Consider the following 18,310-nt stretch of genomic DNA (forward strand, 5'->3'; position numbering starts at 1 on the left):
CAGATCTGACTCTGCAATATTAGGAGAAGTGCAATACTCAAAATCAGTTTGCCTCCCTGTTCTCACTGACACCAGGCTTGCCCCCCTTGGGGCCAGCATGATATCCTCACTGGTGACTGTCTGTGTAAAAAGCCGGGGTTACAGAATGTCAGACCATATAAGATCCCACATAAAGGATGAGGTCAAGAAGATGCTTGATCTTGGGGTTTTGAGCCATCTACAAGTCCATGTGCTAGTCCAGTTGTACTAGTGCCAAAAGCAAGATCCAAGGGATTGAAGTTCTGTGTGGATGAGAGCTCTTAATGCAGTCACCACAACTGATGCCCATCCTTTACCCAGGACAGATGAGCTGGTGGACAAACTTGGTTCAGCCTAGTTCCTCAGTACGTTTGAACTCAAGCTATTGGCAAATGGCTCTGACAAACCATGCCAAGGAGAAAACTGTTTTTACACCAGGAGGCCTCTACCAGTTTAAGGTTATGACTTTTGGACTCAAATGTACCTGCTACATTCCAGAGGATGGTGAATCAAGATCTGAATGGGGTGGAGGACTTCTACATGGCATACTTGAGTGACATTGCAGTGTTCAGCCCCACTTGGGACAAGCATCTTCACCCCCAAGGATAGGTTGTGCAGGCTCTTGAACAGGCCCATCTGACTATAAATGCTAGTTAATGTCAAATTGGTCAGAGTAAAGTGGTCTACCTTGGACATGAGGTAGGAGGTGGTGAAACAAGGCCATTGCCTAGCAAGGTACCAGCCTGGGCCACCCCTACTACTCAGACCCAAGTGAGCCTTTCTAGGTCTCACTGGGTACTACATGAACTTCCTAGAGACCTATAGGACCATAGCTTCTCCCTTGAATGTGATCTCCTTGTTAGGGAGCATTCTTCATTTCTGTGTTAATTGCCGCCTACCTTAGAGACCCTGTTAGGCAAGATTGAATGCAGTACCCGTGGGTGCATTACAATAACCTTGGCCTCCTGGCAATAGGGACCCAACCTGAACAACATAGGTTGGTAGTGTGGTCGAGCAGCCAGGCGTATCAAGACGGAGATGAGAGGTAGAGCAAACAGATTCCTCTTTTTTTCAGGGGGCTGTTGTGGTTGAGGAAGGCAATATAGGAAGACAACAGGATCCACAACTAGCTCCCCTACTTCCACACATCCAAGGTGGTCAGTGGCTTAGAACCCATGTATCACACAAAGGGTAGTCAGTAAATCTATGCATCACCATTCACCAGGTTCAGTAAAAATATATACATATTTTAATTGGTATATATTTTCACATAAGATATAAAACCAATAAAACATAATCAAACAAATGTGTACAAGAGAAATTATTACAGAGCGCATTTGGAAGAGTCATATGCAATATGGCTTTAAGGGCAAACACAAGATCTTAAATCACTCATGGTTATTGAGTCTGTCACACAGCAGGGTGGCTGTCCTTGCCGGACAGCCAGCCAGCCAATCACCTTTCGGTGCATTCCTGTAACCAGGGGGATTAAGTACATGGAGTTTTGGGCACCTCCCTTACTTTCTGACCCTGCCAGACATACTGGAGCCAGAGGCGGGCTTCACTCGTGAATCCCGCCAAAGACAAAATGCGCGCCAAACCAGGTTTGGTCCCTTTGTTCAGAGTAAATCTCAAGAAGGACCCTTCTGACAAGAAATGGTGAAAAAAGAAGACCGGGCCATTTTGATGAAATGGGTGCCCAACCGGGGCTGTGAACGCAGCCCGCGGTAAAAACACACAACAGTAGTAAAAAGTAAACCACTGCCACCAGCCATTAATTGTAGAAAGGGTAACATTAAAATGTTACATGAGAAACTAGACAAAGGAGATACTAAGTAACCCCCCACCCCCCTATGGTAAGATAGTCTATGCTGGGTCTAGAAAGTTACAAAATGTAAGTAAAGTCAATTTCACTTCACTGCTCTTGGAAACAGTTTCACCAAGAGAAGGTATTTAAACCTTTGGGAAATTAAGACTTCCCTGTGCCACTGCACTGAAGGTGCTGTGTGTCACAATGTAAAGATGATGCCTATGGAGTTTGTCAGAAGAAACAGAGAATATATAACATTAAAAATTTCATGAGAGATAACAAGTCCTAAAGTCCAGCAAAAAGAGCTTGCGGTCTCTACGGTAGAAGGGAATTAACATGTCTGAAATTTCTCCCTAACAGACCCGCAGCTCTTTTGCTGGACTTTTAATTATTTCCCTGAGAGAGCGACACCCTTTCCCCACTCTCTCATGTGTTTTGATCTTATTTGGAATCTTTGTTTCTTTTTGTATTTGGACACACAGCACCTTCAGTGCAGTGTCACACAAGTCCTTTGGATTTCTGCTAAGGTTTAAATACCTTTTCTTGGAAAAACTACTGTTTCCAAGAGTAGTAAAAGTCAAATTGACTTTACTTACCTTTTTCTCTTCGTAGACCCAGCACACGCCATCTTACATAGAGTGCTGGAGGGCTTACTTAGTATCCCCTTTGTCTACCTTCTCATGTAAAATTTCTGTTACCCTTTCTACAATGAATGGCTGGTGGCAGTGGTTTATTTTCCCTACCATTGTGTGTTTTTACAGCAGGCTGAATCCTCAGCTGCAGTATTTCACCCATTGGCGACCGTTTTGTCAAAATGGCCCTGGTCTTTTCGGCATTTCTTGTTGGAAATGTCCTTCCTGAGATTTACTCTGCGCGTCAAAAACCAGGTCAGGCCCCTTCGTTCATTTTGTCTTTGGCGGGATTCACTGGTGAAGCCCCCCTCTGCGTCCAGCTTGTCGGCAGGGCAGGAAGCGAGGGTGGTTCCTGAAACTCCCTGTGCTTAGTCTCCTTGGTTACAGGAATGCACCCAAAGATGATTGGCTAGCTGTCCTTGGAAGACAGCTACCCTGCTGTGTGAGCGACAGCTAGGCTACCAATGAGTGGGAGAAACCTGCATAAAAGGCGAGATCTTTTGAAAGGAAGGCAGTCTCGACCACTGGCCGAAGTAACTGAAGAAGAAACTAGAAGAGAAGCTTGTTGCACCCTCCTGGACCGTTGGTTAGTCCGGTGAAGCTCCGCTGCAGTGCTGAAGCTCAGAATTTCTCATCGACTAGAGAAGCCCGGAAAGGACTTCTCCTCTTGGGTTGGTGGGACCAACCAGCCCCAAGATGAACTTGTCTGGAACCCCCCTCTCTCCGCTGGCTGTACCTCTTTGCTGGAATCGAGTGCCAAGGCACAGGCACATCAGGACGAGCGCATCACCTTTAAGCCAAACCTGAGCTCCCTCGAAGCAGGAATAACAGTCTGATCTCCGAGTGCTGAAACCCAGAAACAAGGAAAGTCCACCAGGTATCCAAGAACCGCGGTGGTGCTATTTGCGAGCAGCTGAAACCGTTAAGTTCTGCTGATCTGGAGTGTGTCCATTGCTGCCGCCAACCTTCAAACCATAGTGCAGGAGTCCTCACACATCCTCCCTCTTGACCCCACGACTGAGGCAGAGGAAGAACAGGATCTGCAGGACTACAACAGGAACAGAAGCCAGCTGGAACCTTTTCTTCAGACTCGAGGTAACTAACATCGTGCAAGCCTTTTGTGCTGTCTTCAAGAGTAGTGCCTCAATTTCCCTAGACTTTGCTCAATTGACATTGCCTGTCCTGGCTCCCAGAAGACTCTTCTTACCATCCAACTTTGTGTTGATCTGTCCCACCAAAATGTCATACATACCTTACTTGTATAGCTGGATAAGGGTTAACCTATATTTCATTGGCAGATTGAAAAGTGCTTACCTGTTTGAGAAACTTGTTATACTTTGTTTCCTTCCCTAACCGTTTGCTTTTTCCAAAACCTAAGCATTGCATTAAGTGTAAAAGCGATATATCAAAGTCCACAGTGTCCTAGTAATTGAAGTCACCTCAGGGTGCAGGAAGTGGGTGTGCCATCCCAAAAGGCTATCTACTTACTGATACTGAGAGTGTGTATTTTTAAAGTGTAATTTACTTTTACATATTGACCCTTTCTAAAGGCGGCTCATTTTAAAACTGACTTAAATTAATAAATAATTATTTTAATAAGAAGCCTTGAGTAGAAGTGTTATTTGAATACCTGTCACTGAATCTCTATGTTACACCTCTACAGCTCACATTGACCCCTCTTGAGAGCAGTACGGCTGCTCAGTCATTCTACCAACTTGTGTAGTACAGATCTATACCAAACGTTGGGTTGTCTATTGCCAAGGGGACAAGGCTGGTGTAGTCTCCCACAGGGTTAAGACATGCAATCTTGCCTTTGTCAAGCACCAGTCTTGAGAGCTCCCGACTACAACTAATCCTTCATTCTACAGACAGATGCTTCTAATACAGGGATAGGTGCAGTTTTGAGTCAGCTACATGACAAAGGCAGGGAACACCCTTATCCGCTTCATCAGTAGGAAATTGAAAGACTGAGACAAGGTGGGCAACTATTGAACGTGAATGTTTTGCCATTGTGTGATCTCTAAAGATGGCCATACTTTTGTTTTGGTTCTACTTTTGTTTTCAGACAGACAACCAACCCTTGAGATGGTTAATGCAGATGAAGGGGGAGAATCCAAATTTGTTAAGGTGGTCAATCAGATTCAAGGGTTTGATTTCACCATAAAACACAGGTCAGGGTGTAACCTCCAAAATGTGGATGGTCTCTCTAGAAAGTATGCCCGACTGGATTAGAAGATTCTTCCAGGAGTGGATTAAATCCTCCTGTCCCTTGGTCTGGGGCAGGGTGTGGACGAGTGTTCAGGAGAATTCTCATTTCTGTGCCAATTCCCTTCAACCTTAGAGACCCTCAGCTCTTTTGCTGGACTTTGGGACTTTTTAATTGGCATCCTGGAGTGAGAGACCTTTTCTCACTCTCTCACGTATTTATCTGATTTGGATAATCTGTTTCCTTGAGTCTGGAACTCCATAGGTATCTACTTTCGGTATGGTGACACACAGCACCTTCAGTGCAGTGTCACAGAGAAATCCTTTGGATTCCTCACAAGGTTTAAATACTTTTTCTTGTGAGAACTACTGTTCCCATGAATAGTAAAGTGAAATTGACTTTACTTACCTTTTCTCTCTAGATACAGCACACCCATCTTATGTCGAGTGCAGAGGGGTTACTTAGTAGCCCCTTTTTCTACATACTCATGTAACATTTTGCAGCTGCAGTATAGCACCCATGGGTGAACACTGTCAAAATGGCCCGGTCTTTTTTTTGCCATTTCTTGTTTGTGAGGTCTTTCTTGTGATTTACTCTGCGCGCCAAACCAGGTTTAGCCCTTTTGCCCTTTGCCTTTGACAGGCTTCAGTACTGATACCCGCCTCTGGCTCCAGTGTGTCTGGCAGGGCAGGAAGCAAGGAAGGGGCCCGAAACTCACTGTCCTTAGTCTCCTTGCTAACCTGAATGCACACAGTCATGATTGGCTGGCTGGCTGTGCATGAATGGGAGAAACCTGCACTAAAGGTGAGGCTGCTTGAACTGATGGAGCCGGCCACTGAAAGAAACATCTGGCGAAGGAATAGTTAAGAGAAGATTGCTGCAACCTCCTGGACCGTTGAATTGCCCGGTGAAGCCCTGCTGCTGTGCTGAAACTCCTTTTCTGAATCGACTATAGAAGCTCTGGAAATAACTATTTCTTCCCTTTGGTTGATGGGACCAACTAACCCAAAGATGAACTTTGCTGGAAGACCTTCGCCAACTGGCTGTACTTCTTTGCTGCTGCTGGAACCGAGTGCCAGGGGTCATGAAATCCGTAGTCTAGTGCAACATCTTTATGCCAGACTGAAGCTCCAGGAAGATCCTGAGGACACTCCTGAAGCAGGACGACCTAAGCTCGAGTCACCTCACCAGAGTGCCAAACTCAAGGAGTGCAGGAAGTCCATCAAGTGTCCAAGATCTACGGTGGTGCTATTTGCTGGTAGCTGAAACTGCGAAGTGCTGCTGAACTGAAAAGAGCCCGTAGATGCCGCCCCCCTCAGAACTGCTCTGCAGGAGCAGTAACAACTTCACCCTTGTCCCCATGACTGAGGCCCAGGAACACAGGATCTGCAAGTCTGCAACCAGGATAGAAGCCAGCTGGATCCTCTTCTTGCCTTAGCTACTGTTCTGACTCAGGGATACTTACCTCTTGGTCTGTAGCTTGCGGGTCTCAGTTGAGATTTGCAGTAGCTGCCTTTATAGAGTTATTCTAGCTCTACTTTTTCACAAGTGTAACAGCCTGTGGCCCAACATTGACTTTCTACAACAAACTCTCTAACTTTGTGCAAGACTTTTGGCTATCTAAGAAGTGTCTAGGCTCCATAGACTTTGCTCCAAATTGGCTGTCCTGGCTCCCTGCAGACTCTTCTGACCCATTGACCGATTCCAACTGTCCGATTCCAACTGTCCCTCATAGGTGATGCATTAGTTTTTAACTAATATTGCTAGTAAAGGTTGTATCTAGACTTCATTGGGAGATTTAAAAGTGCTCACATGACGCGAGAACCCAGTAACCTTTTTCTTCCTTCCCATAACCTATCCTTTCCACAACCTCAGAATTCTAGCAAGTACATAAAGTGATATATAAATGCCAATACTGTCCTATTAACTGAAGTCCCCACGGGTGTAGGAAGTGTGTATGAAGCATCTTTGAGTAGTATCTTCTTGCTTGACTTGATTCTGAAAGTATTTTGAAGTGTATTTTTATTGTTGCACATTGTCCTTTTTAAAGAATGCTCATTTAAATCTGACCGTTAAGGTTTTCAAGTAAAATATTTAAGTGTTTTTTGGATACTTGTATGTGTGGATTTCGATGCTACAGCTCACACTGACCCCTCTTCAGAAAAGTCTGGCTGCTCAGTCACACTACCAACTTGTGTAGTACAGACATATATCAATAGGTGGGTTACCCAATACCAAGAGGACAAGACTGGTGTGGTCTCCCACAGGGTTACTGAATCAAATCTTGCCTAATAATTGCTAAGGCTCTGATCCTATCCCTGCTCTGCTGGAACGCCCATAAGTATGTAGGAAAGGGGACGAGACATAGGAGTATATTATCTACTAGCGGTCCCCGGCCAGGCGTTGCTATGGCTCAGTCTGGTTAAATGGAAAAGAAAAGAGAAACCGTTTCTAATGTTTAATTTCACAATGCTTATGGGTAGTTTTTAATGCTCTGGCGGTTCTCCAAGTTGAGGCAGTTTAATTTTCCCCGCGGTGCAACACATTCCTTTTGTTTCTCCATTAAATTTCAGAGGCTTGCAATAAGGACACACTTCAGTCATGGTGCCGATGAGAATATGCCGGCTCAAACTATAAGCATCAGTTGGGTTGTACCGGAATGCAAGGCGATTGTAATCGCGTGATTGCTGAGCACAGAGTCGTGTTTGACACTGATCTGCTGTTTCTCGTCGATGTCTTTCAGCCACTCTCAGCCTGTCTTTTGAGAACGAAGCAGATCTGAAGCTGCAGAACGCGATCGCCGTGCTCACAACCGTACATCCTGAAGTCTGGCTGCACGTCGCTCTGCTGCTTCCTCGGCACGTATTTGAGCCATTATAAATTGGAAACATTGAAATGGAATCGTAAAATATTTAGTATAGCGTGTGTTGCTTTTACGCCCAACAGATGGTGCTGTTTTTCAGAAAAAGCATGTTTTTATCTGTCACAAGTGTGACATCTATGTATAGTCGGTATGTAAAAACACGCGCCTATTCGAATGCAACGTTGTGTCAAAATTTCAAAGCAATCAGTGAAGAACTTTCGGAGATTTGAGACTTTGAACAAACATTTACATTTTTATTTATATAGATTCTGTGCTACTCCTCCAAAAGTGGGCCCCGTTATCTTCCACACCTCCAAACATTCATTAGTTTGTGTTTGACATGACAAATTTCAAATTTGCACTACCACATGTACTTTAATATAACCATTTAGAAAGGGGAGGGAGTACATTCCTATACAATTGCAAATTGTGGTGCAAAATGTAATCGTGCTGGCACCTACATTGGAGCACATTCTTAGAGAAGAAAATAATTGAACTCTTAATGTCTAAAGACAGATTGCAATGTTCTATAATACCATTAGTATAATGCCATCTTCAATGTAAAATCACTAATATCCTTAAACTGATAAGACCGCCAATTCCGTGTTTTATTTACCACAGGCCTTCTACACATTAAAGATGCAGCTCTATGAAGAAACATTACATTATTAAATACAACAAATGTAGTTTTATCCATTCCTACCTGATGAAGAAGAGAACTGTTTGTCAGTCCTTGCGTCCCTGGGATTGCAGTGGCATGTTTTGAGTGGACATTGTTCACAGATGGTAATTTGGCAACTTTATTTGATTTGCTACTGCTGTTTATGCTGCTGGAACCAGGTGAACATTTGTGCTTCTTTCCAATTAATTTATCCAGAGAAGTATGTGATAAACCGGTGTGGGAATTGACAGTCTGTTCACTGGACTGATGAACAAAGGGTCCTAAGGAAAGAGTGGAATCACTGCTGTTCATCACCACACTCATTCTCTTTATCGATTCCGCAGGACTTCCAGTTGGGGGGCATCTCACTGATACGTCATGTCTGAGACCAACAGCATTTGATTTATTAGTCAAACAATTGACACCAACACTGTTTGCACTGCAGTGGGACTGAGATACCACTGAGGAGTGGTTTGAGGTTCCAGAGTTCACCACACAGTTTTTCCTAAACGACTCCACGGAATGAGAAGACTGTGCTAATAGAGGGGAACTGTTTTTACGCTTCTTTCCTGAGCCACAGCTGCTACTGGTACAGTTTATGCCGCTAGTTAAAGATTCCTTAGGCTTCAAAGATTTGTTGGATTTTAATTTTTGAGGTTTGCTGGACACTGGTGAAGGTACAGAGGACAGCACTGAAGGCATAGAAGGGGATGAAGACACTTGCCTTGATTGCATACTGCAAACAGGACCCATTGTACTCGACGTAGGATGGGTATTGACCGAAGTTCCATAGGACAGTACCTTACTTTCAACAGATGTACAGGTAGGAGTAACCAGCATTGATGCAGCAACTGTGGTGGATGAAACAAAACCAGCTGCTCGGACATTGTTTTGTAAAACAGCCATTGAACTTGTGCTGGTCCGATGAGGAGCATGCGTAGACATTGAGTTAGATGCTGGAGGAATTTTCCTATTAACAAAACCAAAAAGGAATTACATTTAGAACAGGTTCTCTAAGCCTTTCTCCAATTCTTGCCAATTTGGATAGGTACCTGGCTGGGAAAGGGTGCAAATATAACTTGCCAGTAATTATAGCACTTAGTCTCTCGTATATAAACAAAAGTGGAGGTTTATGACCACTTTACAGACACTGGGGAAACATTTTGCAACATTCCCCCTTATGCGACCCAGGCTCAATCTGAGGTACCCATAATACAACCCTCAGAGAACATGCCTGTAATGGAGGGAGAGCAGCAGCAATGAAATGGAGCAGATGGAAAATGCATTGCTTCTCTTTACACATTGACAACTTTCACAGGTTCAAATGTTTCAGAACAAAATACCCATAATAGCGCATAGTAGTTCCACTTCAACAGCCCAACCAAGGTGACCAGGAGGAATCCTAAATCCATTTACTGCCAGTCAACTCTAATTAGTTCACCCAACGTTATCAAAGCGGAGCTCCTGCTTTAACAATTTTAATTTTTTTTAAAAGTCCCTCCAGTACGAAAATGCTCAACAGAATAATGACATTGTTGTGCATTTGACCCCTTTTCTGTTCTGTCGATTGCTTTACATTCATAATGAATGTTGTCACCAAGAGAAAATAACTATTCCATTATTTAAAATGTAACCTAACAGGATTATTTTTCTCTCACCACGTCAGTCATGCAATAGCAAACTGGAGTCAAAGTGTGTTTTATCATGTTTAACATCTTGAATATAAGACATATATAGTTCATTCCAACATCTCACTATGCAAAATCCCAATACAAAAAATAAATGCATTAAAAAAAGTGTTATAGTTATAATAAATAACTTAACATGTTATCAGATAAGCGAAACATGCATCAAAAGATAGAATCAAACCTTTCATTTTCATATAAAATCCATAAACATACACAAACTAAAATACCACTAACAGCAAATGCATGACTATACAATATCCTTAAAAGACAATCAAGCAACTAATACAAAGTTATATAAAATGTAATTTAAGCATTTCATATCACAAGTTCCACCCCTGACTTAAACCTTACCTAATACCACAAGTAAAGCAATACATTACTACATTATTAGGGTAGTCAAGGGGCTCTAGCTGTAGTGACGTATTAACGCTAATACAGAGAAAGTGGGTCCTTTCTGCCAGGCAATGACCCCACACCATCTCATTCTAACCAATAAGTTGTGAGTTAACATATCTTTTAGAGTGGGTCAACCGCTTCTCCTGTACTGCCCGCCAGGAGATTGATAAATGTTTCAAGGCCTCTTGCTGACCACTTTCCTTACAATATGTACAGTCTGCCTGAGCTGGCTGAAGTAGAGCGTACCTTACCTGGACTTCCTTTGTTAAAACCAGGTTCCATTTAAATCTTAGAAAGCTCTGCCGTACACTTGTAGGGATAAATTGCCAAGTACAGAGTCAGGACCACCGATTGTTTATAATCTAGGCCCAGATGTTTCAAGGAGTCAGAGCCGTGCATTTCATCCATGGTAACAGCCCAATCAATTTGGCGGAGGACACGCTCCACCCACACAAGATTCTCGATTAAGTCATCCCTAGATAACCCTACTCTCTGAAGCAGGGTGGAGCAATGACTGGAAAACAGACATTAAGGCGCCTATGTTTGCGTCCAATACACTCTTTAAATCAATAAAGAGGGAGTTCTTCACAGGTACTAACATTTTATAAAAAAATGATAAGAATTTCCACTGCGCCCTTCATTCTGAGCATAGACCCAGCTCATATTTTACTGCTACTATAGGGTACCATTCTGGACACCCCAAGAAGTCCAGATCATTCCTATCAGATAGGGAATTACATAAAAAAATCTAAGAAGCGTGGATCCCTATTTTGTATAAAAACTTGGGAGTATTTTCCCCTTGTAAAATTTCCACCCTGCTTAGTTGATTAGAGAGTGTAATTACACATAATTTAAACCATTCTTGTGTTTGTGACTCGTTTACTTTTGCTGTAATAGGGAAGCCAAGGTAGGTAAAATGTTCTACCCTCTCCAAGCGGTCGCAGCCTAGGGTCAAATGAAATGCAAGTTTTTTCTTTTTTGTGCATTGCAAAACCTTGGTTTTGGTTGAATTCACCACAAAGGGAGAGCGTCTGCGCATAATTTGTAAATGCCGCAAGCAGATGTTGCAAACCAATTCAATCGAACAAAAGAAAATCATCCGCATAAGTCAGCCATATTGGTTTAAGCCTACACATTTTCGGTGTGACAAAAACTGCTGCTTCAAGACTATCACCAATTTCAGACAAGTAAAGGTTAAACAGACAGGGAGCAAGTACACATCCCTGCCTGACACCTCTAAAAGAGGGCAGATTACTGGATAAAGAACCTGTTTCGTCCAATCTTTTGTAAAGAAACGGCCCAATACTCGCACCATAAAAAATGCAACCCACTAGGGAAAAAGAACCAGCACACCAATTGCAAGGAGAACAAGTTTTATTTCCACAACAAGATAAACTAACCAGCAAAGAACTCTGCAGCCACAGAGCGCAGCCACAGAGCGCTCTGCCAAAATCAGGACAAGCAACAAGTTACAAGGGCGCACAGTGTCGGTGACGTAAATTACATAGGTTACCAATCTGAATGACTGGTTCGTGCGAACCTATACATAGGCTACCTTCACCATAAGGGATGCCAGGCCATCATTGGTCCCAGCCCCTTCTGTTTGTCTTCTTTCACGTGGGTTCTTTCTGGTGCAGACACAAAGCTACATTTAATTGCCAATTAGGAACAAGAAAACAATACATTATCTATCTCTAATCTAATGTGCACCTGGTTCTGAAGAAATGGGCGCAGAGGATACTTTAGAGGGCAGTATAACTTACAAACCTCAGCTTGAACCCAGACACGCCAGCGCCCTTCCAAAGCTCCCCACCCTGGTTTTTAAATGTGTTGCTTAGCCCCTCCTGGCATCTCGCAGCAAAAAAAAAAAAAAATCACATGAATTTGTGGTGGGGGTATCTTTTCTTACTGATTGGTGATCTAACAGTTTTATGGTTGGTAGTCTGGAACTGGCTGATGCATTGGAATGCCGGGGTCTTGGAGCAGGAGCATTTGGGCACTATATTATAACGCTGGGACTGGGAAAAGTCAGAGTCTTTTGCCCTCCTTCTCGTGAGAACGTTTCACAGGGAGCGCTCAGCCCCCTCATGGGATACGAATGCTGGCAGCATCTCACCACTGCCCATGTTAAAACCTATTCCTGCATGCACACACTTGCTTCCACGTGCATGACTGTGCCAACTGCTCTGGTTGCAGTGTTAGGCCTCGATTTCAATATGGCTGCTATTTCTAAAATGGTGTTTCAATCCCAATATACCCAATACCCACACATGCACTAACTCGCCCATGGTGCAGCTTCTATCAACATTTACCCCCCCCCTCCCTCCTAGTGTTCTCCCCAAGTATCTACAGCACGCTTCGAGGCCTCTGCCTCACTGTGAATCTCTTGGGAGCCTGAGACGGTGTCATGATGCCTACCCCTGGGCATCAGGACCAAGCCCATCAGCACCGGGAGCAGGCATCCAGACACTTATTAAAACCCCAACAGCCCCGGCTGGGGGCTGTTTGGCTTCAGTCCTGGCGCCTCAGGCACCAGGCCCATCATAGAAATCAGTCCTGGCGCCATAGGTGCCAGGCTCATAGACTTTACTTACCTGATGCAGACCATGCTGCAAGTGAGTCCAAGCCAACGTGAGGCCGGGATGGGACTATTTTATTACAGGGACTATTATTTACTCGGGCGTGGTTCTGGGGAACTTCTTACCTGGAACTACTTTGGAGGCTATTTAAACCATGCCCGAACAGCAGCACACGCTTCGCGTTATTCTGCATCCAGCAGCGTAACGCTCAACGTGCCTGCAGTCAGCATCCAGTCTTCAGCCACGCCCGCCTCAAATCTGGAGCTCCTAAAACAAAGAGGAAAGAAAAGGACAAGGTTAGAAAACTAACTATTTTCGAATTCCTCACCTGATTCCGGATCCATCTCGCCTCCGGACCTGGAAAGAACATCATTTCAGTACGCATCCCATCTCAAGCTGCAGCGCCACGCCTTACTCACCAGTCCTCGCAGCATCTTTCGATTCGGCACTGCCTCCATAATTTCTTCGCCGAACTCCGGCACCTGGGGGGAAAAAAGAAAACAAGGTGAGCCGAGAAAACCAACAAATATAACTCTTATCACCATAGACTTACCCGATTTATCACTGGAGGCATTATTCTATAACTCTCCACATCTTCATGTGCCGCACCTGCAAAGAGAGAAAACAACACGTTAAACACGTGCAACATTTACCGGACAGCGTCAGATAATACAGACTCTTACCTGAGCGCCACCAGCTACCACGAGAGCATCTTCTCAGGAACTCGGCTGCAAGACAAGGAAGGAAGGGGGGAACAAGAGTGAACATCGGACATATTGAACTCTATGAACTTGATACTTACTGGTCCTCGCCAGGAACCTCAGTCAATACTCTCCGGAACTCTCCCACGCCTTCAAACCAGTGAAGTAACTGGCATCAACGCGCCCCTGCAATCCATGCAGGATGGAGAGCTCATCTTTCAACATTATAGGACTGTGGAGGGTGCCATCACTTGAATCCACGGGTGGCTAAATCCATCTCTCCACTTGCAGGAGAATACTTCTACGGGTCAAGCAGACAAGATTAGGAGGGCCAGTCCAGTCAGTCGTCTCTGCACTACGCATCACGTTGGTGGAGACCGCAGTCGTCCGGGTCCGACCGACGCCCCCTGTGGGAGCCAGGTGAGCGTAACAGAACGCAAAGCCTCTCTATAAATCCCCACCCGGGCGTTATGGAAACCTCAGAAACCGACCAACTGGCCCAATTATTGGGGGAACTTAGGGCGGAAGTGCACTCTGCACGCCAAGAGAGTAATGCCCTCAGGAGAGAACTGAACTGATTGTCTCGAAGGAGCGCACTGACGATCTGGCTAGGCAGCTGCTGCAAAACCAAGCAGGGCAGACACCTTTACCAGGACTCCGGGGGGGGGGGAGGGATGGGGGAATCCAACTCCTGTTTCATCGAGCAATCCGGTGCAAGTGGTTTTACCAGGGGCTATTCCTTTAGCTCCACCTGAACGCTTTGCTGGGGACCCAAAAAGGTCCGCCGTGTTTATGAACCAATGTCGCTTGCACTTTTTATGCAGACCTGGAGCTTTTCCAAATGACCAAGCCAAAGTAGCTTTTGTATTATCATATTTGAGTGGCAGTGCAGCTGATTGGTCGATCCCACTAGTCAATCAGGATGACCCTCTTCTTCGGGACTTTCAGGGTTTTCAAATGAGCATGGAAACACTATTCGCTAGACATTCCCAGGGACAGGCCCTGGACAATGAACTTTTATCCCTACGACAAGGTAACCAGGATCTGTTAACCTTTATCGCAACCTTTAATAGGTTGGTGGTGGAAACCGGATGGCCAGAGGTAAAACGAATTACACTATTTCATCGTATGCAGATCGGGGGGGGGGGGGGTTAAGGGACCCTTAACTCAAAAGGAAAGAGAAAAGAGACGGCAGATGCAATTGTGTCTATACTGTGGGGCCTCAGGACATTTTCTACAGGATAGCCCTATAAAACCATCCAAGAAAATAGTCAGAGTCGCTGATCGAAATCAAACAGAACCCGATTCGGGAAACGACCACGCCCGACAAGTGTAGAGGTCCGCTTGCCGAGCTTGAAGGAGGAAACTCTGACCTCGCACCTAATCATACCAATGGTCCTTATTGATCCAAGGCAGCCATCACGTATGCACGCAGTAAGGGCATACATTGATAGAGGGACCGTAGGAAACTATATGGACCACAAGTTGGCTTCTAGGATGAATATACCTTTCTGCAAAAAAACCTCTGCGGATGTCATTACCACAGTTGATGGAACTGAAATTGCCTCTGAGCCTGTAACTCATTCCACCACAGAGATGACACTGTTGGGTCAAGATGGGCAGCGAGAGACTATTGTGTTTGATTTAATCAAAGCCCCGCAGTTCCAAATAATATTGGTTGGAAACACATAATCCTAGTATTGATTGGCGGGAAAAGAGAATAACCTTCCCGGATTGTGCACACACCTGTTACCCGGAATAAACCTTGAACAAAGGCCTGGCCACAGTCGCTAATCCAGTCATGCAGTTACCTCAGGAATATCAAGAATTCCAGGATGTTTTTCAAAAAGAATAGGCAAACACCTTACCACCTCACATATCGTACGATTGTCAAATCGACCTCATACCCGGTGCACAACCTCCATGCAGTAGGATCTACGCCCTTACGGAACCCGAAAACCTTCACCTATGACAATACTTGGACCAATACCTTGCTAATGGCTTTATTCGTCCATCCAAGCCCCCTGCATCCTCAGCTTTGTTCTTCATGCCTAAAAAGGAAGGTGACCTCAGAACATGCATAGACTACCGCGCATTAAATCAGATTACGGTGAAGAACCGATAGCCATTGCCTCTGATCCCTGAATTACTAGACCAAGTAAAGGATGCTTGCATCTACACTAAATTGGATCTCCGAGGGGCATATCATCTGGTACGTGTAAAGAAAGGCGACGAATGGAAGACTGCCTTTCGCACCAAGTACGGATTATTCGAATATCCGGTGATGCCCTTCAGGTTGTGCAATGCACTAGCAGCCTTCCAGTATTTTATGAACGATGTCCTTTGTGAACTCATTGACGTCTGTGTTGTCGCATACATAGACGATATTCTAGTGTACTCCTCCTCAGAATCAGACCATGGTAAGCACGTGTGTGCAGTCCTTGAGAAACTACGCCAGCACAAGTTATATGCAAAATTGGAAAAATGTGTTTTTCATACTACGGAAGTAGAATCCCTTGGATTTATCCTGACTCCAAAAGGAGTCCGAATGGACTCTCGAAAAGTGGACGCAATTCTCAAGTGGCCATCACCCAGTTCAGTTAAAGGGGTACAAAGCATGCTCGGATTTGCTAATTTCTACCGCAGATTAATTCCGGATTTCTCACATGTTGTACACCCCATCACAGAACTTTTGTGAAAAAACAAACACTTCGTGTGGACCGAAGAGGCTGAAAAGGCCTTCCAAGAGCTGAAAGCGAAATTCACGTCTGAACCTGTCTTAAAGCATCCCTGCCCTGAACTTCCATACATAGTTGAAACTGATGCATCCAGTTTAGCTATGGGAGCAGTCCTGTCTCAGAAGGACCCTGAAACCGGTCAACTTCACCCAGTAGCATTTTGGTCCAGAAAGTTCTCGGCACCCGAGTTAAACTATGCGGTTACCGATAAAGAGTTATAAGCCATCAAATCCGCCTTCAAGGCTTGGCCGCATTATCTTCTCGGTGCCAGGCATACCATTACTGTAATCACCGATCACCGGAACTTGCAATATTTAAAAACAACCAAAGCTCAATCGTCGCGCCAACTTCGATGGGCATTGTTCTTTGCCGAGTTCGATTTCGTGATCACTTATCGACCAGGCTGTAAAAATGGCAAGGCAGATGCCTCATCCCGAATAGGGATGAGAGAAGCATATGCGGAACCGGTGCCTATAATTTCAGAACAAAGAATTCTTGGCATACCTACTCTACAGACACTAGAGGATATTCATGTAAAAATCCAACAACTCTTCGATCCAACAGCCCTGCAGGACCGGGTAAAGAAAGGCCCGGACTACTCAGTCATCAATGACCTACCTTATTATCAAGGGCGACTATTTCTACCACATAAGGAACTACGAGAACTAGTAATCTCCAATTATCATGACACCCTCATGGAAGGGCACCCAGGTATCGCAAACACTGAAGCTAAAATGAAGAGAATTCTGGTGGCCCACCTGGCTAAAAGACGTAAAGTCATTTGTGATGTCTTGTGGCATTTGCACCAAAAACAAAAGTCAGAAGAAAAAAACAGCTGGCCTTTTACAACCTTTGGACATTCCACCTACACCATGGCACACCTTATCTTTAGACTTTATTACAGATCTACCTCCATGTAATGGAGGTAACACCATTCTAGTTATTGTGGATCTTTTTTCCAAGATAGCCCACTTTATTCCTTTAAAGGGATTACCTTCTGCTTCAATTCTGGCCAAGGAATTCCTCGAAAACATTGTTCGAATACACAGATTTCCTTCCGTATTGGTCTCTGACTGAGGTAGTCAATTCATTTCACATTTTTGGAAGAAATGTCAATTGGCACAAATCGACGTGAGGTTATCAACCAGTCACCATCCCCAGACCGATGGTCAGACGAAGAGGACCAACCAGACCCTTGAACAGTACCTACGTTGCATGCTACACCAGACCGAAAGTAATTGGAAAAATATTTTATGGATTTTCGAGTATGCATACAATAACTCTGTACATTCAGGAACCGGACAAAGCCCATTTTATACCATATATGGACATCACCCTCGGCCCTCAGGACTAGATTCGCCTCAGCACTTAGAAAAGCCTGCAGTTAGTCATTTGCACTCTACTATTACACAAGCCTTTAAAGAGGCAACAGAACATTTGAAACAAGCAAAAGAGAAATAAGAAAAATGCTGATCAACATAGAAGTGAAACTCCACAATAGCAGATTGGGGATCAAGTTTGGCTGGCTACAAAACACATACCTCTGAAGGGAACTCTGACTTTTAACCCTAGACATTTGGGACCTTACACCATTAAGGCCATTATCAACCCTGTGGCCGTCAAATTGGAATTACCCTCTAATATGCGAATTCATCCTGTCTTCCATGTTTCACTTTTAAAACCAGTTCAACCAGGAACAAGATTAACCAAACCACCCGACCCCATCTTGATGGATTGAGAACCTGAATTTGAGATAAAAAATATCCTGGACTCCAAGATGGTTAAATCAAAACTTTATTTAAATCGATTGGAAGGGCTACGGATCACAAGAAAGGTCATGAGAGCCTAGTGACCACGTTCATACACCTCGGTTGGTGAAGCGATTCCATCGGGACTTCCCAAACAAACCAGGGCCAAGGGGAAGAACAACTTTAGGAGGGGCCTTGGGAGGGGGTGTGGGGGGGGGAGGGGGAGTGCTGTCATGATGCCTACCCCGGGCATCAGGACCAAGCCCGTCA

At 44.6% G+C, this 18,310-nt stretch overlaps 1 protein-coding gene across 1 annotated transcript in view; it reads right to left on the minus strand.

Annotated features, from left to right (window-relative positions):
- ATXN7 (ataxin 7) overlaps nt 1–18,310 on the minus strand; it is a 950,731-nt gene that overhangs the window by 80,073 nt on the left and 852,348 nt on the right. The window contains exon 10 of the mRNA XM_069643713.1: nt 8,233–9,160. Within this exon, the coding sequence (XP_069499814.1) occupies nt 8,233–9,160 (928 nt within the window). The remainder of the gene's footprint in view (nt 1–8,232; nt 9,161–18,310) is intronic.

The sequence above is a fragment of the Ambystoma mexicanum genome, chromosome 2p (genome assembly GCF_040938575.1).
Source record: "Ambystoma mexicanum isolate Mex_15411 chromosome 2p, UKY_AmexF1_1, whole genome shotgun sequence".
NCBI lineage: Eukaryota > Metazoa > Chordata > Amphibia > Caudata > Ambystomatidae > Ambystoma > Ambystoma mexicanum.